This window comes from Leucopleurus acutus (assembly GCF_964270905.1).
Source record: "Leucopleurus acutus genome assembly, chromosome: 4".
NCBI lineage: Eukaryota > Metazoa > Chordata > Mammalia > Artiodactyla > Delphinidae > Leucopleurus > Leucopleurus acutus.
The window spans coordinates 53,257,558-53,282,823 of record NC_139146.1 but is presented as its reverse complement, the minus strand read 5'-3'; the positions used below and the strand labels follow the sequence as shown (position 1 = coordinate 53,282,823).

Sequence of the window (25,266 nt, the reverse complement as noted above, 5' to 3'; positions counted from 1 at the left end):
TTCTTCCTGTCCCACTGCTACCATCCTTCTTCCTGCCCTACCAGTTACCTCAATGATAGCAATAGCTTCCTAATTCGTCTCCCTGCTTCCATTCTTGTTCTTCCCTCTGAGTTACTTCTCTGCACAGCCCTTAAAGTGGTTTTTAAAAACTCAATCAGAGCACAATAATCTCTTGCTCAAAACTTTCCAATGCTTCCTCACACACTTAGGCTAAACTCCAAAGTCCTTGCCAAAGGCCGCAAAGCCCTGCATGGTCAGGTCCGTGGCTATCCCTCCAGCTGCACGGTGTACCATTTTCTGCCTCTTCCTTGTTCCTGCCACATGCCAATCTTGCGACTCCCTCAGGGCTGTTGCACTTGCTGTTCCCTCTGCCTCATCTTTTTTCCCCTCCATCTCCACATGACTCAAATGCTCTCTCTCCAGAGATGCTTCTCCTAACTACCCTATCCAAAGCAGCATTCTCTTTCCTTTTACCTGTCTTTGTTTAGCATCCCAGAACTTATCACTACCTAAAATATTTTATATTAACTTATTTATAGTCAGTTTCCCCAGAAGAAAGGAGACAAAGAGGGCAGGAAGTCTTATTAACTTTTGTATTCTCTGGAATAGTGACAAGCTCATAGTGGATATTTAGTAAGTATGGAAGGGAGGGAGGGAGGGAGGGAAGGAGGAAGGGAAAGAGGGAGGGAAGGAAGAAAGGAAGGAGGGAGGGAGGGAGGGAAAAGAAAGGAAGGGAGGGAGGAAGGAAAAAGAGAAGAAAAGATAAGAAGAGAAGAAAGAGGGGAAGGAAGGGAGGGAGGGAGGAAAATTCTGAAGAATAGGGATAACAATTTATTTATTTTTGAATGTACCATACCTGAGATGAATAGCGTTCACTCTATGAACAGAATGATTACGAAATGAAAAGTAGAGTCAAGGTGAAAAGTAACTGGCAAAAGAAATAAGGTGAGAGAAGGAAGAGAGCTGAAGACAGAAAGGCAGGAACACATATGAGCATCATCTACCAGCTGGAACTAGGCCAGGACCTTGTCTCACCTGTCTTGGCAGCTCAAGTTATTAGCAAGTACACGGCACACAGCAAGGACTAAATTCATATTTATAGAGTAAATGAATTGAATGCTCTCTCACCTTGGATGACCTATGATTACTATCATTATTCATGTTATGATATGCATGTTTATTGATTTTGACATGTATTTTGTTAATACCATACTTCAGTTATATATTAGACTGCTAAATGTATTTAGTCTTTTCTATGAACTTTACTCACACATGTATGTGAAGACTGTCTTTATTATACTACAAGCTTTCAGAAGGTATAAAATCTCCTGGGCAAATAAAGACTTAAATAATGCTTTCATTTTATACAGTTACATGTACTGCATAATTTTTCAAATGCTCTTACAATTGATAATGGATAGTGCTAACAGAGGGCAAGGGGCAGTTCAGATAGGAAGAAATGACTCAGAAATCAATCACTGGTTGATTGATTTCAATTTTCTCCCAGAAAACTGGGAGTTTTCTGCAAGGCTTCTCTTTGGAGTAGATGTCCATTAATCAAACAGCATATATCACTGTTCCCTGGAGCTGTTCACTGTTCCTTCAGCTTCCAGAGCCAGAAGCTGATCTAGTCAAAATTTTATGAATTTACTTTCTATTCTGTTATGTGGTTTGGCTGCTTTGTGTGTGAAATTCTAAACTAGGTTAAAAATATTTTAAAAACTAGCTTCTAAAATCTAAATAATGTGTGAAAGAATATTGACCTAATTTAGGAGACCTAGATTCCTCCTGTCCTGGTCCTGCCATTAATTAGCTGTACAATCTTGGGCAAATCAATTAATTTAACCAGATCTCAATTTTCTTGTCTAGGTAAGAGTATTTGATCAATCTCTAATACTATTTTTAGTTCTAATATCCTAATTCCAAAACAAATAATAATCTGAAGTGTTGTTTCTTCTGCATAACTAGTCAGACTTGGAATACAGGTCTAGTACACCTTAAAATCTCCCATTTTTCCCAGAGCATATATTCTTCAGAATATTGAATTTAATTGTATGTACCATTTATGTCATTTTTCTACTTTTACTTTTTTCCCACAGTGACGTGTAGTTGAATTTATGTAAGTTTAATGCACGTATAACAAGACTTAACTCAAGGTAAGGTTTAAATGAGCATATACGTGCAATAATGCATAGAACATAAAAGACTGGTAAATAGTAAATGTTTGTATTATTATTATTTTGTAAGGATTCTGGTGGTTCAACACTTAAAAGACTAAAATGGAGAGGAGGAAGTTGTCTGAATCCAAATTCTTCTCAAATTTATGAGCTAGCTGTGAATTTCTGACAGTGCTCTTTGAAATGAGGGCTGAACATTTCCATCAGTGCAAAAAATTCTACTGGACAGCAGAGCTCTAGAGTTTTCCTACTAATTTCCATAAGCCACACAAAATTAGTTTTGTCAGTAAAGCCATCTTACTGGTGACTACAGTTATACTGCAAAGGTTAGACAAAAAAGCTGGTCATAAAGTACTAGCCAAGCAAAGGTGCCTCAGATTCTCCAGTTGCAATGACAACACAAAACTTGTACTATCTCCTTAGGAATATGCTATAATAATCACTTTCTAATCATAAAATTTACTTTCACTAGCAGACGAAACAATTATGTGTGAAGAATCACATGACAGAGAGCCACCAGGGCTTATGGCGAGTGTCCAGCCCATTCCTTCTGGTTTTGTTTTTCTAACAAGAACAGTAAAGCCTTCATGGCCACATGGCTACTAAGTGGCAAACTCAGAAACCAAAACCAGTTTTTCTGTCACTTAATACCGTACTGCTCCAAAAGAGGAATACGGTTTACAGAGATCCCCAACAGCAACCGGTCTCATTGGACTAGAATACACTGCTGCTATATCTACTTTATAGAAAAAAAAAAAGTGTTATGAATATAATTTCCTCCTTTAAGTTCCTGACATTTTCTTAAATCTTTTGCATCTGATACTGCTTGCTCGCTAGCAAGTACTAGCACATAACAGAACAAATCATTAATTGGCAACAAATATTTTTAAACCTCAGTCAGTCCTATTTAATGTTTCCTTGTGCTCAAGTATATTTAAGCTCATGCCTTTATATTTTACATATGAAACTGTTCATTAGACAAGTTTATATTCTGAGACTTGAGTCAATTGTGTGCAATAGCCTCTAAGCAGTTATATCTCAAAATATCCTATGTGTGTGGTGGTCAGAATTCTAAGATGGTCCCCCAATTCCCAGCTCTGGTGTGCACACATCTTCTCCCAGTTAGTTATTTAATCAAACACTAACGTAGGTGCTGCTATGAAGGGATTTTGCAGGTGTAATTAAGGCCCAAACTAGTAGATCTTAATATATAGAGAGATTATTATCCAGGTAAGCCTTTTAAATTTGGGTATAGAGATCAGAGATAAAGGAAAGCAGAGATGCAAAGCAAAGGAGGGATTTGAAAGAAGGGAAATTCTCTGTTGCTGGCTTTGAAGATAAGAGGCCACACATGGCAAGGAAGAGCAGGCAGCCTCTAGAATCTGAGAGCAGCCCCCAGCTGAGAGCAAGCTCGGAAACCAGGACCATGGTACTGTAACCATGAGGAATTGAATTCTGCCACAACCAAGTGAGCTTTGATGAGGCCCCCTGGCCCCAGATAAGAATAAAGCCCAGCCAACACTTTGATTTTAGATTTGTGAGACCCTGAGCAGAAAACCTAGCCACACCAAGCTTGGACTTTGGCATACAGAACTGAGAGCTAATAAATGGGTGTTGTTAGAAGCCACTAAAGTTTGTTGTAACCTGTTACGCAGCAGTAGAAAATTAACACAACATACCACTCCTACCCACCCAGCCCAACACATACTGTATTTCATTCATTGCCAATACCATTGCTTTTCAGCAGAGAAGTAAATGGCCTCCTCCTCCTCTTCATTTCGATAAAGAGCAGGGCAACTTGACACTGAGAGGATATCTGGATCAGGGGAAGGCAAGGAGTGCTGTGTGTGCTGGGGGTGGTGGGGATGCCGGGGGTGTGCCGGGTGAGCATGTGCAGGAAGCTGAGCTCGCTGAGACTGCGGCGAGGACGGAACGATGCTGCGGCGGGAGCGACACAAGCTGCTGCTTCTGGCCAGTGATCCGGCAGGTTTAGCCATGGTCCCTGAAAGCCAAGCGGAAATAAATGAAAACATTCATAAAATCCAATGCTCCTTTCATGCACACTACAGAGACACACCAAAGAGAACTGATGTGATTAATCTACCTTTGTCACCATTGAATCTACCTTTGTTGAAGTAACTGTACAATTATTACCATCCTCTATCACCTGTAAAGCTGCTTCTCAGGAAAGTTAAGAAGTAAAAAAAAAAAGTAACAAAAATAAAAACAGGTCTAAAAAATAAACAGAAGTGAACATATAAACACATGTGGTTTTAAATACAAAATCTGACATTACTAACCATAAAGGCTTAAACATTTACCCAAGATAACAAATTCTTATATTTAAAAATCAATAAAGCATTTTAAAAGGAATCTGTACTTTATTGCAAATATTTTAATGAATTTTAACATTGAAAGACGAGAAAACTATTCAGTAAAACAGGTTGGATTTTTCAACAAATATCTCTTGAGATAGCACAACTTGTTTGAACTTTGAGAAATTTTAAATCAAGGATCATTTAAATACTGTATATATAGTCTCACTATTTTTTAGGCAAAGGTCAGATAAAAACTTGTTTTTTGAACACTGACTATTGTGGAACTAACCAGAAGTCTTAGATTACCTTGTTTCTACTCCCAGTCTCAGTCTAGACCCACGCAGACAGTAGACAAACTTCCCCTATGTGCTTAAATCTTCATTGAATGGGCACTTCATTTCTTTGCCTTAATGGAAACATAGCTCTCCTAAGAATACTGATCTCAAGCTGAAGCCGTTCATTCTTCATACCTCACATGCTGCAGCATCAGAACAACAGATTGATGGCCTTCTCACTCCCCAATATTGTTGAAAACCCTCACTCCCTTTATAAAAACATGTTCCTTTGACACTCACACTATTAAGCCACGTGAATCTCCACTTCACTAGTCACTTCCTGCTTAGTCTCTCTCTTACCAGTCCATCCAACCTCTCACCAGCTTGAGCCATCTCATCTGTAAGATGAACACCTTAACCAATCATGTTTTTCATCTCTTCTCACAAGACATTCACCTCTACTCTACTCCACCACCCACTCTCATGCCTTGGTCTTGCCATCATTCAGAATTGCTTCATTTTTGAAATAATAAGCTTAAGACATCAGATAATTTAGATTCTAACATTCCTACCTTTCTAGTTCACACATTCTGTTCCTTCCACTATCTGTCCCATTCTCTACCCTAAACTCAAGGACCTTATCTACTGTTTATCCCTTTTGCTGCCTTTATTTTCATCTTCTCCTCTTCTATTTCCCATTGGCACTTAAAAATAAAAGTTAAAAAAACAGGGGGCTTCCCTGGTGGCGCAGTGGTTAAGAATCCGCCTGCCAATGCAGGGGACATGGGTTCGAGCCCTGGTCCGGGAAGATCCCACATGCTGCGGAGCAACTAAGCCCGTGCGCCACAACTACTGAGGCTGCGTGCCGCAACTACTGAAGCCCGTACACCTAGAGCCTGTGCTCTGCAACAAGAGAAGCCACCGCAATGAGAAGCCCACGCACCGCAAGGAAGAGTAGCCCCCGCTCGCCGCAACTAGAGAAAGTCCGCATACAGCAACAAAGACCCAACACAGCCAAAAATAAAAATAAAATAAAATAAAGTTATTTAAAAAAAAAGTTGAAAAAACAAATCTGAGAAACAAACAGATAAACAACAACAGCAACAAGAAAACCTCCTCTACCCTCAGACTGTTTTCAGCTGACATCTCTCTTCCCTTTTATGTAAATGATCTATGTTGCTTTCTACACTACTTTATCTTCACTCATTCATCAAAGAAATGGTAAAGTGCTTCCATACAATTTCCCTGCAACTATCATTAACAAAGTTACAATAAACTTCCTCATTGCTAAATTCAGTGAGTATCTCCATCCTTCCTTGACACTGGACCAGCACGTGACATTATTTGTTTATACTTTCCTTGACCTCTCCAACCACATTCTCACCTCTTCCTTTACTGTCCCTTAATTGTTTGTCTCCGAAGTTCTGTTCTAGGCCTTGTTATTCTTGTTCCACTTATTCTTCTCAAGAAATTTCATCCACTCCCATTACTCCAATTACCCTTTGCAGTCTATAGAAGTCCAAATCTGTGACTCCAGCTTTTAATCTTTTTCCTAAACTTTAGGACTTTACAATCAACTGCCTACTGGACATTTGGGTGTTCCACAGATACCCACACTGAATTCAACATTTTCCTCCCAAATCCACTCCTTCTTCTATGTTCCTTACACCTTGGTGTAAAAAAAAAAAAATAAAACCACCACCACTCACTTAGTTATCTGAATTGGAAACGCAGACATTCTTGACTCTTCTTCCTCCATCATAAACCACATCTAGTTAATCATAAAGTGTTTCCAGTTCTACCTCCTGGGTATCTCTCACATCTCTCCACTTCCCCCTCAACAAATCACTGCTGTATTATGCTGGACTACTGCACCAGAATAATAACTGATCTTTCTCCTCCAACTTATTCTCCATACTGCAACCTGCATGATCATTTTAAAATGGAAAAGGAATATGACATTTTATTGGTTAAAACCCTTAAGTTGCTCCCATTACTTCTAGGATTAGGATAAAGTCAAACTCCTTAACATGGCTTAGAATGCCCTATTTATCTAGCCTCTAATTTGGAACTAGTGTCCCTCTTCTCTGTTATAGGAATACTAGGAACAATATACCTCAGTCAGCTCCCAGAAGTATCAGAGTATCTCCATACCTTCTTTCCTCATCTCATCTCTCCCTTGACCTCCCATTTCACTTAAAGAGCAGTTCCTCCAGGAAGTTTCCCAACCCCTCCAAATTTAAGGTCAGTGTTTGCCCTCTTGTGCTCACACGGCAACACCAAAGTGTATTTCCCCATGACATAACTTAGTGCATTGCTCTTGTCTGTCCTCCATTAGACTGCATGTTTCATGAAGGAAATAACTGTGTACCATGTTCAACACTGAATCACAACTAGCACAATGCCAGACAAAAAGTAGATGTACAGGGACTTCCCTGGTGGCGCAGTGGTTAAGAATCCACCTGCCAATGCAGGTGATACAGGTTCGAGCCCTGGCCCAGGAAGATCCCACAAGCTGCAGAACTAAGCCCGTGCGCCACAACTACTGAGCCTGCGCTCTAGACCCCGCAAGCCACAATTACTGAAGCCTGCGCACCTAGAGCCCGTGCTCCGCAATAAGAGAAGCCACTGCAATGAGAAGCCTATGCACCGCAAAAAAGAGTAGCCCCCGCTCACCACAACTAGAGAAATCCCACACACAGCAACTAAGGCCCAATGCAGCCAAAAATAAAATACATAAATTTATTTTTTAAAAAAAGTAGATGTATAGTAAGTATTTACTGAGTGAATTAACAAACAATTCAAACAGAAACAGCCACTGAAATAACTTGACGGACTGGAAAAAAAAAAAAAAGAAAATGGGTAAAATTAAAGGGAATATTTTCAGAATATTTGACTACCTCCATAAATACCATACAAGGCTTTTTCCAAACACAAATTATATAATATGAAACTATTTATAATTTAGTAGACAAACATTAGAATTTTCCCTTACTTATTTATGATTCATAGATTACAGAACTGGAGGAAACCCTGGAAATCTTTAGTCCAATGTTCTCACTTTGTCAAAGAAGAAACAATATCCTATAAATACTGAAAGAATGTGTCCAGACTGACACAGATGATTAAGTTCTACAACTCTTAGCATATAATGCAGCCATTCTCATCAGTCACTGGTTACTTGGTATACACAGTAAAACATAGCCACATTCAGCCATGACTAGGTGTGATGTGAAGGGCTGAGAAGAATCAGGATTCCCTGCTTGGAAAAATTTTTTTTGTATTACTCACAAAGATGGAAAGATACCGCATGAAGAAGGTTTAAAAACAAAGCAAATAGTTTATATGAGGAAAATTCTAAGTAATCCAATAAAGAATATAACATAAAGATGAGACTCATAAATGGGTCACATCGAGAAAATGTTTACAACTCTACAATCCTTTCAAAAAATTTTCTTCTTACATATTGCCAACACCATAAAACTCACGTAGGATTAAAAAGCAGTTCACTTTGACCTTGTAACAAGCTCTCCTATACAAAAGGTGAACATGTTTAATAGTACCTCCAGGCTATTATTAATTCTCAATGAAAGCCGACAGCCATCCCTACCTGTGATTTATAAGAGTAGGTAAATGAAACACTGACGTTCACTGTACAGAAATTTATTTGAGGTGATTTTTCATTCTAATATCAATAATTATATACAGAAACATAACAATTTAATAAGACACTATTTTGCAAACTGTATTTTCTTATGGCAAAGAAGATAAAATTTGGTTTTGAATAAGGGGGTCCCCCCCCACCAACAACCAAGAATAATAAGTAATATAGGGACTTCTGGTTCTAGCAATATGGCAGTCAAAGATAACCTGACCACGATTTCCAACCCCCAACCACACACTTTAAATAGCCTCAAGTACTTCAATATGCTGAATAAAATATAACAACAGTTTTAAATGCATAGCTGAGTTTGCAAGGAAGAAGAGAAAATTCTCGGATGCCAAAACACAAAGACTAAAAGTCAGAGCTAGTAGGCCTGTGAGTGATGTTGGAACTGCTGTGGGAGGTTCTCGGTCTCAGTAATTTAAGGGTTTGCGCTTTAATTTGGGGATATAAATGACATCTTAAGCCCACAGAAGGTGAGGAATAGGAATTGTGAGTGTTCTGGATAAAAGACTGGGCCTAGATGGCTGCATTCCTCAGTGGGAGGGTGTACTGAAAAGAAATCTGACCAATGAACAAGGGAACTTCCTTCAATGAATGTTCTCTGGATACTGGAATTTAAAAAGGTTCTTATGAAAAACTCAATATGCTGGGTGTTCAATACTCAAACTCAATACAAACTAACTCATATTACCCTGGAGTTCAAGTTTATACTACCAGAAGGGTCTGTGAAACCCAAATCCGAAAGGTTAACAAAAAAAAAAAAAAAAAAAAAAAGATGGTCCTGAGTAGGTGAAGCCCTTGAAACTACTGCCAGAAGCAAGAGAAATCATATTGAGGAGCACTCCTACTCCTCACAAAGTGTTTCCCTGGAGGGAAGAAAAAAAAGAAGTTCCTTTAAGATAGTTCAGTAAAACACTATAAAACAAGAGAAGGTAATCTGCTCTGCAAACTCAAGAAACAGCTGCAATAATCAATCAAGAACATCAAATAATACAATTATCAAATAAAACTAAAATATAAGATGTTTAAGGGCATTAAATTATAAAATAAAAATGAAAAAAGGACAAGGCATTAAAAAACAAGTAGATTTTATGAAGAATCAGGGAGAACTAATAGAAATGAAAACAGTCACTGAAATTAAAAATTCAAAGAATGGGTTAAACAAAATTGGAGCTGAAGAAAGGGTAAGTAATCTCAAAGATGGATCTAAGGAAATTTTTCTGAATGCAGCACAATTAGATAAAAAGAAAGGTTAAGAGATGTGGAAGATAAAATAAGATCAAACATATAATTATAGGCTAATATTAGTCTTATATTTCTATACAACTAATATTCCAGTAGGAGTGAAGAGAGAAAAGAAAAACAATATTAAAAGAGAAAACAACTAATAATTTTTCTGTAATTGAAAAAAGATAATCATCTTCAGATTCAAAAGTACACCAAGTATCAGGGAAAAAATTGTACACCTAATTATATTATAGTAAAAACGTGTAACAAAAGAAAATGATAACATTTTCTAAGTGATGAGAGAAATGAGAAATGACCTAAAAGGAAACTGGAACAATCTGCCTTACTAAAACTTCTCAACAGTAATAGTAAGAGGCCTGAAAATAACAACAAATGTTTTCAAAATACTATGGGAAAAGTAATTGTTCATCTAGAATCTGATATCCAGTTAAACTATTATTCTCAAGTGAGAGTGAAAATAAAGACATTTTCAGGCAAAGACAGAGAATTTACTACTCCCAGTTGCTAACTGAAAGAATTTTTACCAAAGAACATATTTTCAAGGAAGCAAAAAAAAAGGAAAGAGTAAAAAACAAAATACAATGATGAAGAGAGAAACACATGCCTTTCTGAACAACGACTGAATAAAACAATAAAACATGACTTTTGCAGGGTATTCAAAACAAAATACTAGACAACATTAATATATAAGATGCGGAGGGTAGTGTCTAAAATTAAAGCATCTGAAGATCCTTTAGGAGAATGACAGAGAAGCTGAAAAGAGGTATAGAAAAGAGAAACCACAAAATAATATGCCAGAGAGAAATCCAAACGGATCAGCAAGCAGATTAAATGTAATTGGATTAAATTGGACTTCGTTGGCAACAGAGATCCTCAAATAGAAAGCAAAAATAGTAAGTTATTACTATTTCTTATACAGACATATCTAGAGCCTGATGATGGAAAAAATTTTAAGTAAAGAAAAAGTTATGCTGGCAAATATTAATCAAAAGAAAGCTCCTATAGCTATTTTAATATCAGATAATACAAACTTAAAGGCAGAAAGTACGGCTAGCTGTAAAGCAGTCTCCGCATAATCATAGAAGAATAGTTAATCTTTTAAAAAGATACATCTGGACTTATATTCACCGAATAACTTGGTTTAAACTATATAAAATAGAAATGAGCAGAATTACAAGAAGAAATTCAGAGAGATCTGAACAAACTTCTTTCTGCAACTGACAGAAAAGTAGACCAAAATGTAGGTATATAGAGATTTTTCATAACTAATACATGATTTAACCAACAATATAGTATCCTATAACTAACAATTAAGAAAATGTACTTTTCAGATATGTGTGGAAATTTTTAAATATTCGATCAAATAAATACTAGGTCATGAAGCAAGTCTCAGAAGATACCAAAGAATAAATGTTATATAGATGCTATTCTCTAAGCATAATACAACTAGAAATTGATAAGTAAAGATATTCTTTAAAAACTAATGACCAAATAAACAACAAAACAAACATACTACATTTGGAAACTTAAACATATACTTCCAGATAATTCATATTTCAAGGAAGAGACATATTAAAAGTTGGAAACATTTTAAAACTAGATGATAATCAAACTATATGTATCCAAACTTCAGGTAGATTCAGTTAAAGTCGTTCTTAGAGGGAAATTCGCAGCCATAAAAATCATACATTAAGGAAACAGGAGGACTGAAAATTCATGAGCTAGCTGTCTAAATATTAAAAACAAACAAATGAAGCAAATTCCAATAAAGGAAATAAAAGATAAGAGCAGAACTAAATGGAGAATATCAACAAAACCAACAGTTAGCTCTCTGAAGAATAACGGAGTGAAATAAAATAGACAAATCATGCCAGATTAATCAAGGAGGAGAAATGAAAAGAAAATTTAAAGATGTGAGATTTTTAAAATCATATAAAATACTATGGACAACTTTAAGCCACAAATTTTGTAACTCAGATAAAACAAACAATATTTTAGAAATATATAATTTAACAAATCTAGACTTATGACCATTATAAGAAACTGAATCAATAATTTAAAAATCTGTCTCCTTCCCTTCTGCCAACATACACACACACCAAACTCAAACTGCCTATAGGCAATTTCTTCAAAATCTTCATAGAATCATCTGTATCTTATATTTCAGAATACAGAATAAAATTCAAAACATTTATTGAGGATTATTATGGGCCAGGGTATGTTCTAATTGTTTTACAAATATTATTTAGTTTAAATTACAAAATAATCTCATAGGGTAGGTTACATTTTACAGACAAGGAAGCTTAGAGTCAGAGAGAGTACCTCCCACAAAGTTACACAAATAAAAAATAATGTCTTGGGCTTCTCTGGTGGCGCAGTGGTTGAGAGTCCACCTGCTGATGCAGGGGACACGGGTTCGTGCCCTGGTCCAGGAAGATCCCACATGCCGCGGAGCGGCTGGGCCCGTGAGCCATGGCCACTGAGCCTGGGCCTGTGCTCCGCAACGGGAGAGGCCACAACAGTGAGAGGCCTGCGTACCGCAAAAAAAAATAATAATAATAATAATAATGTTTTGTGGGACATTCAAAACAAAACAAAATACTAGACAACATTACATACATATAAGTTAAATGGAGGAGTAAGGATTCAAACTCTAGCAATCTTGTTCTAGAGACCAAATTCTTAACTACTACTATAAGAGTAAAAAAAAAAAATGAAATGAAAGAAAAAGGGGGTATTCTTTGCCTTATTTTATGATGCTAATATAACCTTGATACCAAAATCAGAGTGTCGAGAAGGAAAATTATTGACTAATCTATGATTAAAAACGTAAAAACCCTAAATAAAATAATATAGCAAACAAAATCTAATTATTATCAAAACAGAACACTGTGACTAAAAGTTTCACTGACATTTAAAGGAATTTATTTAAACAGATTAAAATTCAACGGAATAAAGAAAAATAAAACAAGCAATTACCTCAAATTATGCAGAAAAATAATTTGGTAAAATTTAACATCCATTGATTTAAAAGAAAAATCATTCTTAGCAAAATAGAAATAGAGATTAATTTCCTTAATTTAAAAATAATCCATCAGGGACTTCCCTGGCGGCCCAGCAGTTAAGACTCCGTGCTCCCAATGCAGGGGGGCGTGGGTTCAATGCCTGGTCAGAGAACTAAGATCCTACGTGTCTCATGGCTCGGCCAAAAAAAAAAATGTAACCCATCGAACACAGAGCAAAAAACAAAACAAATAAACAAAAAAACACACTTCATGATGAAATAAGCATTCTCTTTAAAGTTAGAAATGGAGATCACTATTTGTCTGCAATCACTTTCGCACTTTTATTCAACATTTTACTGGAGGTCTTAGACTGCCTTGGGAAAAAAGCACAAGGAATGGAAAGGGGGGGGGGAAAGTCATTATTATTGTCCACAAAACAAAACCCAAAACACTCTTAGAGAAAAATTCAATGTTTCTATATACAAAATCAACAGCTTTTCCCTACATATCAGCAACAAGCAATTTGAAGTATAACTTTTTAAAGAAAGGTAACACATGTAACTATAAAAAAAAACAAGCTAAAAATTAATCTTTAAATTCAAAGAAATTCCAGTAAAAGCCCCATGGAAGTTTTCATGGCGTTTCGTAAGCTGATCCTAAAATTCATAAGAATAACTTGCCAAGAGTAGCAATTCTGAATTTAATAGAGGAAGATTAAACCCATCAAACATTAATACTTACTATAAAGCTACATATAGCAACTAAAGCAAAATGGGATCAATGGAACAAAAATAAAGAGCCTGGAAGCATTTATGTATCTATGGAGAGAAGTTGTATTACAAACCAGCAAGGATAGAGCAGGAATGAGACTAGGACAACTGTTTATCCATACATCAAGAGATATCTTTAGATTCCACTCACAATAGGAACAAAAATAACTTCCAGGTAGATGAAAAGACTAAAGGATTAAAGTGAAAGTTAAAAACTTTTAGTAGAGCAAACAACAATCTATCGCCTTATGAAAAAGACATAAAAACACAAACCAGATTTGTAAATTTGTCATTAAAAATGTTTTTTGAAAAAAAACCATTTGATTAAAAAAAGAAAATAAGTAACAAAGCACAGTAAAAAAGAAAAGCCAAGACCTAGGAAAAGACATCTGCAACCCTCAAATAACCAGAAAATAATAATAAAAATTCTTCCAGATAAGTATGGAATCTCGGAAGGAGATTCCACAGCAGGAACAAGCAACCCAGAGAGGAAAAAATCTGAATGACAAATACCAATAAATATGAAATGGTAGTAGTAGTCTTTTTAGTCTTTAAAGACAACCTCAGTAGTCTTTAAAGAAATTACAATTTTAATAACACTAAGGTATCATATCACACGCATTCAAGTTACAAAACAAACCAGATCATTCCTAGTATGGTGAGGATACAGGCAGACAGGCATTCTTATAAACAGTGGGTATGTAAACAGATAGAACCACTTTGAAAGCAACTTGGCAACGACTAATAAGAGGTGCCTTCCCAATGACTTAGCAATCCATTTCTAGGTGTCCACCCAGAGAAACTCTCAAAGTTAGAAATAAGGAGATAGAGATAAGGATGCTCATTTTTGCAAGGGCAAAAAAGTAGAAAGAACCTATCTCAGTAGAAAAATGGACAAACTGTGGTTTATTATTACAAAAGATAAATAGATATACTGTGGTTGACTCATATTAAACAGTTTTAGTGAATTTATCTGTATATAAACATGGAAATTTTCTAAAACATACTTTTGACCAAAAAGAGCTGCAAAATGATACCCACAGTTTGATACCATTTATGTACATTTTTAAACAAACAATTGTATCTATTGTTTATAGATATAGCTGCATGTAATACAAGTAAAACAGGCTTTAGAAGATATACAACTTTAGTAGGAAGGGGAGGAGATGTGTTTTCTTTTTCAGAGAAAAAGAAAGATGAATAAAGCAAAATGTTAAAATCTGTTTATCTTTGTAGTAAATGAGCAACTTATTTTCAGTATTTTTAAGCATATCTGAAGAGCTTTATGATAAGAAATTTTAAATAAATTGCTACCACAATCCCACTAAGAATATTTAGTAGATACTATAAAGGTACTGGGAAAACCCATACAGAGCTAACCTTTGATAACATTTTCTCTTTTTTATTTACACATAATTAAACATAGACAATATTATTCTGTATATGGTTTTATAATCTTTTACTTCGCTCTTAACATACCACAGGCAGGCTTCCTTGTCATTCTTTCACTCTTAGACAATTTACACATATCCATGGTGCAGATTTAAAACTGCTTAAAAGAGTATATAATGAAGAGCCTTCATCCTACCCTAGACCCTAGTACTACTGCCAAGAGTTTATTTGTCAGGTCCAGAAATTACGCTTTTATAACTAAACAGAGTGGAGTATTACTTTTGTGCCACTGGGTGGAGACAGAGCTCTCAAAGTGTAATCTTTGGCATAAGTTATTTTTCAGAGATAATAAACTTCAGCATTTCTAAAGCATCATACTGAATTTTAAAAAGTTCAAATTTCTCTGTGTATCACAATCACTAAAAAATTATTCACATTTAGTTATAAGTGTTTTAATGCACATGTGGATATCTTGCCCCATCAAAAAGTACTTTAAAAAAAAAGTAAAGAAAAAACTAGTTAATTTTAGGGAATACATATATGCACACTTCTGATATCGAATAATTATGGTTTCTAAGGAGGAACTGCAACTTTAAAAAGCTATCATTTTCAAACAAAATCACACACTTATGAATCAGTGCTGCATATATGGTAAGCTTAAGGGCACATAATTCAAATAAACTCAAGTTGACAGTATCCAAACAGCAGAGCTAGTCCATATCTAGATAAAACTTTTCAACCATCACTATCTTGCAGCATGGGGCAAGTGAAATGATTGAGGTCACATACTTCCCAGTATTCACTGCATTTACAATCTGTCCTCTCCCCCTTCCTCTTGTAAGAGTTTAGTGTCTCCCCAATCTGCTTGCATTATCTGTCTGCCGTTAAACCAGATAATTAAACTCACAGAAATGAACACAAGCACACAGTCACTGATTAATTATTTGCAAACTTAGGGCTTTATTTCATAAAATTGTTTTAACATTAGAACCCTTTCTAAATCATAACTTTAGGAAAGTTGTAACAATTGGACAGAAAATTTCAAACTGCAAAATGCTCATATATGATGATTTGTGTCTCAAAGACTCAAATTTCTGTGTGAGTTTTCAACTGATTAATGATTAAATTTTGCTCTCTATTCTTTGGAATCTTGTTCTAGCTATACTGTTTCAAAAAGGTTACAAAAATTGGGAAAATGAATCAGGCAAGCAGTAATAAGGATAAACAGTTTTTCAAATGATTTCTAATACAAGAAATACACCGCTTTAAATTTACACTCTCTATAACTTTGCAAAAATTCCAAATATTTATTAATAAATTCTACAATTTATTAATAAAATCTAAAATAGTAAAATTTCACCTTCCTACCAAAATGTATTCTTTACACTGTAAACATCTTCAAAGAATACAGCATAACAAAGCAATTATAATGAAAACTGTACATGTTAAAACCAACTTTGGGGGCTTCCCTGGTGGCGCAGTGGTTGAGAGTCCGCCTGCCGATGCAGGGGACACGGGTTCGTGCCCCGGTCCAAGAAGATCCCACATGCCGCGGAGCGGCTGGGCCCGTGAGCCATGGCCGCTGAGCCTGCAGGTCCGGAGCCTGTGCTCCGGGAGCACAGTGGGAGAGGCTACAACGGTGAGAGGCCCGGGTACCGCAAAAACAACAACAACAACAACAAAAAAAAAAACCACCTTTGGGAGAAGCTCCACTTTTTAGCAACAAAAAAATGTATGTTTTCTAAATATAAACGCAATTTAGTTTTGTGTAAAGGTGAGTGGATTTAATGCTTTATGAGTTAAATATTAATTAATACTCTTTCAATAAAAGGATAGAATTGGAAAAGCAAAACAAAATACTATGAAACATGCCTACTGGGAAGGCAACTCAATTTAAAATAAATCGACTGGCTCAAAGTCACACAGTTGGTTAGTTAGTGGCAGAGCTAGGATTGCAACTCAGGTTTCCAAGGTCTTCCTCTAATTTTTAATTTCTACTATAGATTAAGCTTCCATATGAAAGGATGTTTTCCCTCAAAGCTCAGCACTTCATTCATACAGTGACTTAGCATGTATGTGTTATTATATATGTGTACATATATGTGTGTAACACACATAGCTCATATAGTATGTCAAACAGTAAACACAATGATCAAGAAAAAGAAAAAAGAGAAAATGAAGAATTAACACAAATTTTATCATAGATTTCAAAGCAAATGATTCATAAAAGGCATGGCAGAAAGTTACCTTTAAAACTGTACCAACTCTCTTTTTTGAACTCACCACTTACCGGGAAACTGTGACACTATTGGGGGTGTATCTTCATCTAAATCATCAACTCCTCCAGCAATGGGATAGGGTGGAATGGAGACTCTGGGCATCACCACCCAGCTGTGATCAGAATAAAGGGAAGAGGTGAGGCTGGGGAGTCCCGAGTTATGGGCTATCTGAAAGCCACAGATCTTCTCTATCTGTTGCCAGCGAAAAAGTCGTTCTCGTAAACAAGTTGTCAACTCAGAGAGAGCTTTCCTGGAAAAGCCAATATAGGAATTACTTGTTGCATCAAAAAGTCTTTAATACAGCACTGAAAAAAGTCAACTACATGAACAGACCCAGGCAATTAACCAATTTCAAGAAGAAATTACCCCTTTTCAGAATTAGTATAAATGATATAATAGTACATAATTAAATGACAAGTTAAAACATAAATTGCCTATAAATTACACATTTCAACACAATAAAAATAGACAGACAGTGACAGTAACATTCTTACTTTGCTTCCAGAATTTTGTGGTCTACCTCATCTAGGGAGGAGCTATGTGCAACATGCAGAGTCCCAAAGACTGTGCTTCTCTTCTTTTTAATTTTCTCTGCCTAGAAACCCAAAGAGAGAAAAATAAGGCTAGGTTTGGGATAAAATACACATATACGAATAAGGTTTATTTTATTTTGAATATATTAATAATTATAAAATCAATGGGGAGTTATTAGCCAAGATATAGCCCTATTTTCCAAAAAAGAAAACAAGTGAGGGAGAAAGCATGCTTTCCTAAGCCAAACTTTGTTCTGGAGAATTTTTTCCCTTATTTCTATGGATCAGAAAGACCTGAATCTTCTATTTAAAACTAGGAGAATAACATAAACTATATATCCTACTGCAATGGAGGTGTTAGTGAGTGCACCGAGTTTTTTGTTGTTGTTGTTTCACTAGAAATCAGATTAAGACTCAGTAATTTCACACAATTATTAAGAGTCAGACATTAATTTCTAGTAACTACTAACCTGAATCAGATATGAAGCAGCAACCCAGAGGAGAAAAGCTCCGTATAAAACATTTATGATAATGATAGTAGGGATGATTTTTAAATGATACTAAGGTCATTCTGAAAGGTATGTACTTCTCTTAAATAAAGTGATTTCACTTTTATGAGAGTCAATCTATGCAATAAGTTCCAATTCATAAAAATAATCTGCAATACTAAAAATTTTATTCAGATCTTTGTATACCAACTGGTTAATCCCTTTAGAAGCGTAGTACGTTTTGCAATATAATAGAGTACCTCATCCTTAGCAATAGCTAACTGCATTTCAGCATTCTGTCTTTTAATATTGTAGTACTGTACTTCTACTTCATGTGTCAGCTGAAGCCATTTTTGAAGTGCATCTGGAACAGACCAGCTGCTTCTGAGTTCAAATTCTTTTTCAGCCTTTTTTAGAGCCATTCGAACCTGGGAGGGAGGTAGGAAAGAAAAGGAGGAGTGGGAAAGAAGGAGAGAGAGGGAGGGAGGGAGGGAGGGAGGGAGAAAGAGGGGTAGAGGAAGGTGGTAGAGGTTAGAGAGAGAAAGAGAAATTTCTCTTTTTAGAAGATATTTAAACTAAGATTTTTTAGTACCAAAATTAAGAGAAAAGGCAATCTGAATTACACTCTTTGTAAATATCTTTTTAAATCACAGTCTAAAACAATATTTCTAACATTAAAAACTAAAGCTGAAGTTTTTAAGTACCTCTTAAACTCACTAAGCAAGTTTGTAAAGCCAGAGGGTGAAAGGGAGCTTGCATATATCTTAGGTTGCAATACTGCATTTTTATATTTTATAATAGCCAGACTCACTGACAGACAAAAACCCAGGGCATGTACAAACTGAAATGGATTACATTTTTTGTATTTCTTTGTTTATGGACAGGATATGAAGAAGTATCCAAAATAGGGTGAATACCTGTTCTACTACCCCTTCTAGTGTTCCCCAAAGACCTTGCTGTAGCTACCTAACTATACACCCATTTTTTTACAGTAATTATACCATTTTTAAAAAGTTTTTCAGACATCTTTATGGCTAGTTATTTCTCATTGTTATGAGCATATCTGCCTATTATAGTCTGTTTTATCACCTCTATTTAATTTTTTCCTGCTTCTCACATACCAAAAAGTTGATGAATTAGCATATGCAGACCAAGTGTAAATTTTGAGAAAACAGATTGAGTGAGAGTCTTCTTGATTTTTCCATGGGAAACTATGAATAGCTTCAGTGTCAGAATGTGGAAGTTTTTCTTCTAGCCTCCCTTTAGGGGAGCCAGACAATAAACAGAAAACTAAAATGCTTAGTGTATGAGGTGGTATTACATGCTAAGGAAAAAACTCTTAAGGAAAGTCTCACTAAGAAAATGACACAGAATAAAGAGACAATCCATTGTAGGAATGATTCACTTAAAAACTAGCAAGAGCTCAAGCTAAGGATGTATAAAGATACATGATGGGGCTTCCCTGGTGGCGCAGTGGTTGAGAATCTGCCTGCTAATGCAGGGGACACAGGTTCGATCCCTGGTCTGGGAGGATCCCACATGCCGCGGAGCAACTAGGCCCGTGAGCCACAACTACTGAGCCTGCGTGTCTGGAGCCTGTGCTCCGCAATAAGAGAGGCCGTGACAGTGAGAGGCCCGCGCACCGCAACGAAGAGTGGCCCCCGCTTGCCACAACTAGAGAAAGCCCTCGCACAGAAACGAAGACGCAACACAGCAAAAATAAATTAATTAATAAACTCCTACCCCCAACATCTTCTTAAGAAAAAAGATACATGATGGAATTTATGAAATTACATACACACACTCAAGACCTTCAGACAAAGTGACAAATGAACCATGGGGCATCCTGCTTCTGGAGCACCATAACCACAAATTAATTTTCCCCCCAGTTAAGTAAAGTAACTAAAACTTCATTCCTAAACTAATGTGCAGAAGAACGTTGGATCTGATCAAACCCAATTTATTTAAATAAACCTTATCATGTGCCAGAATAAACTAAATTAGAGTACTAGACACAAATTTCTGATAAAGAGAACAGCTGCCAGATACTACAGGAAAAAAATGTAGAAAGGTATTTTTTAAAACTCTAAAACTTCTAAAAAGTTTTCTAAAAACTTTTTTTAAAACTCTAAAACCGTCAGACAGGAAGTAAACAATTCAAAATATTAACAGGAAGGGTAAAACAGGACTTACTCACTTGAGACAAATCGTAAGCAACACTTGCCTGACGCGACTCCCTGTGCAATGTGCTTGGGACAATACTGCACTTAATAAGACAGTTGGCAGAGCTGTGTGGCGTCCCTGCTAATCTCTCAAGAGAGAATTTGAACTCAGGTCCTGTGACATGGAGTTGTATATAACACTACAAAGTGTAGGTCACAGGCCCTTCTTCTCACAAGATTTTTTTTTTTTTTTTTTTTTTTTTTGCGGTACGCGGGCCTCTCACTGTTGTGGCCTCTCCCATTGCGGAGCACAGGCTCCGGACGCGCAGGCTCAGCAGCCATGGCTCACGGGGCCAGCCACTCCATGGCACGTGGGATCTTCCAGGACCGGGGCACGAACCCATGTCCCCTGCATCCGCAGGCGGACTCTCAACCACTGCGCCACCAGGGAAGCCCTCACAAGATTTTAAAGCTAAAATTTCTATACAGTTTTCATTGACAAAGATGTATACAGAGAATCTGAACAAATTCACTCGTGTTTTTCTCTTTAACCATGAAGATTTTCCTTAATGTTATATCCATAAATTTGTTTCCCCAAAACAAGCGCAATAAACACATTTAACACAGAATTGATATAGTTCTAGTATAAACTGAGGCTGACCAATGTTTTGATTGACTGTCAAATAATGTCTCAAAATTTTGGGAATTCTGACCTTCCAATAACAGCAACTATTTTCTCTGCCATTATTCTTAAGTTTACCACTTGATCTGAATTCCAACCCTCAGTCTAAATTAACATTGTTATTTACAGGGAAATAGATGCAGTGAAAATTGAGTAATTAATAGGTTTTACAAATGATGAATTATTAAGTTGTTTAAAAATCCAATAATTATTTATTTAAGTTTTGTGTCTTGGGAATAAAACAGCAACAAGTAAAAACATGACATCACACAAGAAAGTCTAAATATCTGAAAACCTGGTTTCTGGACCAACTTTACGATTTATTACCTCTGTTTCCTTCAGCAAGTTCTTTACTTTCGGAGACTTACTGTTGCATGTACAACAGAGGTACTATGACTTGCCCTAACTTTAGGCTTCTTGAGACTTTAAGAACAAAATAATTTATGTGAAAAGTATTTAAACCACACAAAATATAAAGCAGTACTATTATTCACCCAAAAGCTATTGTTTAACAGAAAATAACATTATACAAAATATGTACCAGATCTTCCTGCCTTCTAACTTTGAGAAGTTGATTACCCACTCGACAAGATACAATAATACTTCAAACTATGTGGAACTGTGGATTATGTGACATATGTAAATTAATTTCCCAGTTAAACTTACTTTTATAAACAAAGCTTTTAATAGCAGTATGGGAAAACATGGACTTTGGAATAAAACACACATAATCTTGCCTTTGCCACATAATAGCTGTGTGAACTAAGGCAAGTTATTTAACCTGTACACATCTCATCTATAAATGAGAATAATGTCTATGTATAGTGAGGATTAAAATTTTGCAATGATGTGCACAGCATAAAGTTCTGGCACAGAGTAAGCACTCATAAAATTGTGTTTCTTATTACTGTAATCATGTTGGACAGAGTTTTTTTAAATACCCAGTTCTCTCCTTTAAACCACCTCTTACTCAGGATCTCATTAGGATTATTACGTTTGTGCTGGGATGTAGTATCATAGTAATCTTAGGGTCTATTAAGGGATGCAAGGTCTCTATGTCCCAAACCCCAGACTAGAATATTTCTGATTTAAGTGTCCTTCTTTATATTGTGTCTTTTTCCCACACTGTGAGGCAGTTTCCTGTAAAATACTGCTACCAGTTTATGTCTCTATAGAAGAATCCCCACTATTGCTTTCTGATTTGTTCTTTCTCATCTGCAAAGTTCAGGAAAACAGCTAACAAGCTTTTTAGTTTATTTAGTACTGGGAACAACCAGGAGTTGAAGTCTGGGTGGGAACAGGCACAGAGTTCTCACAGGAGAAAAGGACATAGTATCTAATTCTTGGACACAGTATAATTTGGCTATGCCTTTTTTGGTAATTGGGTACGCCTTTTTTGTTAACTCCCTGGTTCTTTACTACATTCTACATAGACAAGGTCTGTCAGGTAAATAGGACCAGACTGCAAAATAGGTCTAGGAGTTAACTTAAGAGAACAAACCCCTTACAGGGAAAAGACCCAAAAGACAGGTATCTGGGGTATGAGAGAAAGAAGAGTTAACTGTTAACTAAAGAGATAGCTGCATTCAGTCAGACAGCTCCTACCAAAATGACAATCTTGAAGGAATTAGTAATGTACCCTGAACATTTCCTCATGAGTTGAAACTGAAACTCATCCATTACATAATTCTTACTTAGCACTTGATTGAGAAGACAACAGTGCATAAAGCAAAGTGGGAGGCAGAATACCTAGGTTCCTGGCCCTGCTTTACAACCGAGTCACTCTCTAAACTTGAACAAGTTTTCTCCTCCTCATTTTGTTCCTCAACTTCTTTATCAGTAAAGAAAGGGTAAGAGTCAGAAGGAGGAGATGAGACCATGGAAGCAGAGGCTGGAGTGACATGCTTTGAAGATGAAGGAAGGGGCCATGAGCCAAGAAATGTAGGCAGCCTCTAGAAGTTGGACAAGGCAAGGAAACAGATCCTCCCCTAGAGCCTCCAGAAGGAATGCAGCCCTGCAGACCTATTTTAGACTCTGACTTCAGTAACTCTAAGGTAATAAATGTGTGTTGTTTTAAGCCCCTAAGTTTGTGGTAATTTTTAACAGCAGAATTATAAAACTAATACATCTGCCTATAATTAAATTCTCCCAGGACCTCCCCACCTTTTCTGAAGGACTGTGCAATGCCTGAACTCCATCCTGAGTAAATGCATAGTAGAAGCAGATATTGAAAAGGACACCTTTTGAACAACTTCAGAATTTGTAGCAGATTATGTTCTAAAACCATTTAACAGGATTCAAATGGATGTTTAATAGAGATTCTTAACATTTGCAGAGAACTTTAACAGTAGATATACTTTACTAGGTTACAGTCAGAAACTGACATATACTACAGTTGTTAAATAAACATCTTAGATTCACTCAAGACAATTAACATGGCATGGGATAGGACTTCATGAATGAGTGAACATGAGGGTAACTTTTTCTTTTAGTTGGTACTTTGATTTTGCTAATGAACTTTGACCAATGCTAACAATATAGACAGATGACTCTTTTATTAACTAAGGAAGAGTATATGATGGAACTAAATGTAGGAGATTGAATGAAACCCAAAAAACTCCTCAGGATAGCAATACAAATATCCTCACAAATACTTTTTTAAAACATAAATACCTGTTCCAATTCCTGCTCTGCATACTGACGTCTACTCAATTCACATTCAGCTCCCTCCCTTAGCTCTCTCAGCCGACAAGCCTCTTCCTTTGCGTAATTGATTTCATCCATCATTTTGCGCTCTAGATTTTGCTTTTCTACAGCAACATTTCTGTTTTCTTCCTGTGCCTTTTCAAGCCTTACAGAACAATAAAAATGAAAATTCCTCACAAAAGTTTCCAAAATTTCATTATCTTAATGAACAATAAATACGTATCAAGCAATAAGATACATGTTTCAATCAGAATTCACAGCATTTTCTATTAATCTTAAATTTGGACAACAAAAACATCAAGTAACCTACTATATAGCTATTTTAATTTATATTGAGCTAAAAATACAAGATATAGAAGGGAAACACTCTTCAGGAAGAAGCTTTTAAGAAATTCATAATTATTTAAATCATGTTAAAAATAAAATTTAACTTCACTTATAATTCTACCTATATTTGATTTATTTCCACTGGTCTTCTGCCCATTTATTCCCTAGTGCATACCTTTATAATAAATTTGTAATTATGACAATATGATACTTTTCTAAAAACATGAAATGAACTCCTGATGTATGTACCAACCTAAATATAAACGGTAAGCACATGCCCATATTACATATTCACAAACTGTATCTTCCCACAGTTTTATAGTCTTTTTTACCTACTCACCTCTCTTGTAAGTCCATGAGACTTTGCTCTGCGGTTTGTAAACTCTCTAAGTCTTTCATCATTTTTGCAACATGTTCTTTTGATGTCCTATTCTGCGTGTAAGCAAACCAGCACCCGCCAACACCAATTACTATAGAAACTGTGAGGATAAAATCCTTCATCCAGTTATGAGGAGGGCCTACGAAGACAATTACAGATGGTTAAGTTAATCTTTGAGTATCATAGAATCTCAGTACACAGAGCCACTTATTTTAAAAAATAGTAGGTATCTAAAAACAAAACAAAATATGAAGATGTCCCTCCCATATACAAGTTCTCCTCAAATAATCAATGTGCTTATTATAACTACCTGATATACTAGACCTACAGGAGGGCAGTGATAAACCCACATGGATGCACCATGCCCCCTGCTGCTACAGGAGCTAGTGACAGAATTCCTGGGGAGCTCTGAAGAAGCAACAGTATCTCCAATCACATAGAGAGGATGGTCCTCTGTGGGGTGAAAGGAGTCACGAAGAGTAACACCATTACCAGCTCCCCTCCTTCAGACAAGTTAGGCAGCGGTCATGCTTTGATACACAAACTGAAATCCTAATCATTCACCAAAAAGCAATTTCCCAAGCACACAGCCATGTAACAAGATTAATTAGTGATTCTCAACCAAGAGTGATATTCCCTCCAGCAGACATCTGAAAATTTTTGCTTGTCATAATTTGGAAGGTGGAAGTAAGGGTGTCTGTTATGGGTATCTAGTAGGTGGAGGCCAGGGATGTTCCTAAACATCCAATAATGCGTAACACAGTCTCTTTTCCTGCCCCCAGTCTGGCGGTAACAAAGAATCATCTAGGAATTATCCAGCCCGGAATGTCAATAGTGGCAAGATTGAGAAACCATGGG

General features: G+C 36.3%; 1 protein-coding gene across 1 annotated transcript in view; it reads right to left on the bottom strand.

The window, feature by feature from the left end:
* Positions 1-25,266, bottom strand: part of STIM2 (stromal interaction molecule 2) — a 169,047-nt gene that overhangs the window by 2,211 nt on the left and 141,570 nt on the right. Inside the window, exons 6-11 of the mRNA XM_082838740.1 lie at positions 24,370-24,547; positions 23,670-23,847; positions 18,413-18,580; positions 17,626-17,726; positions 17,143-17,381; positions 3,909-4,179 (exon numbers count right to left, since the gene is read on the bottom strand). Coding sequence (XP_082694866.1) covers positions 3,909-4,179; positions 17,143-17,381; positions 17,626-17,726; positions 18,413-18,580; positions 23,670-23,847; positions 24,370-24,547 — 1,135 coding nt within the window. The remainder of the gene's footprint in view (positions 1-3,908; positions 4,180-17,142; positions 17,382-17,625; positions 17,727-18,412; positions 18,581-23,669; positions 23,848-24,369; positions 24,548-25,266) is intronic.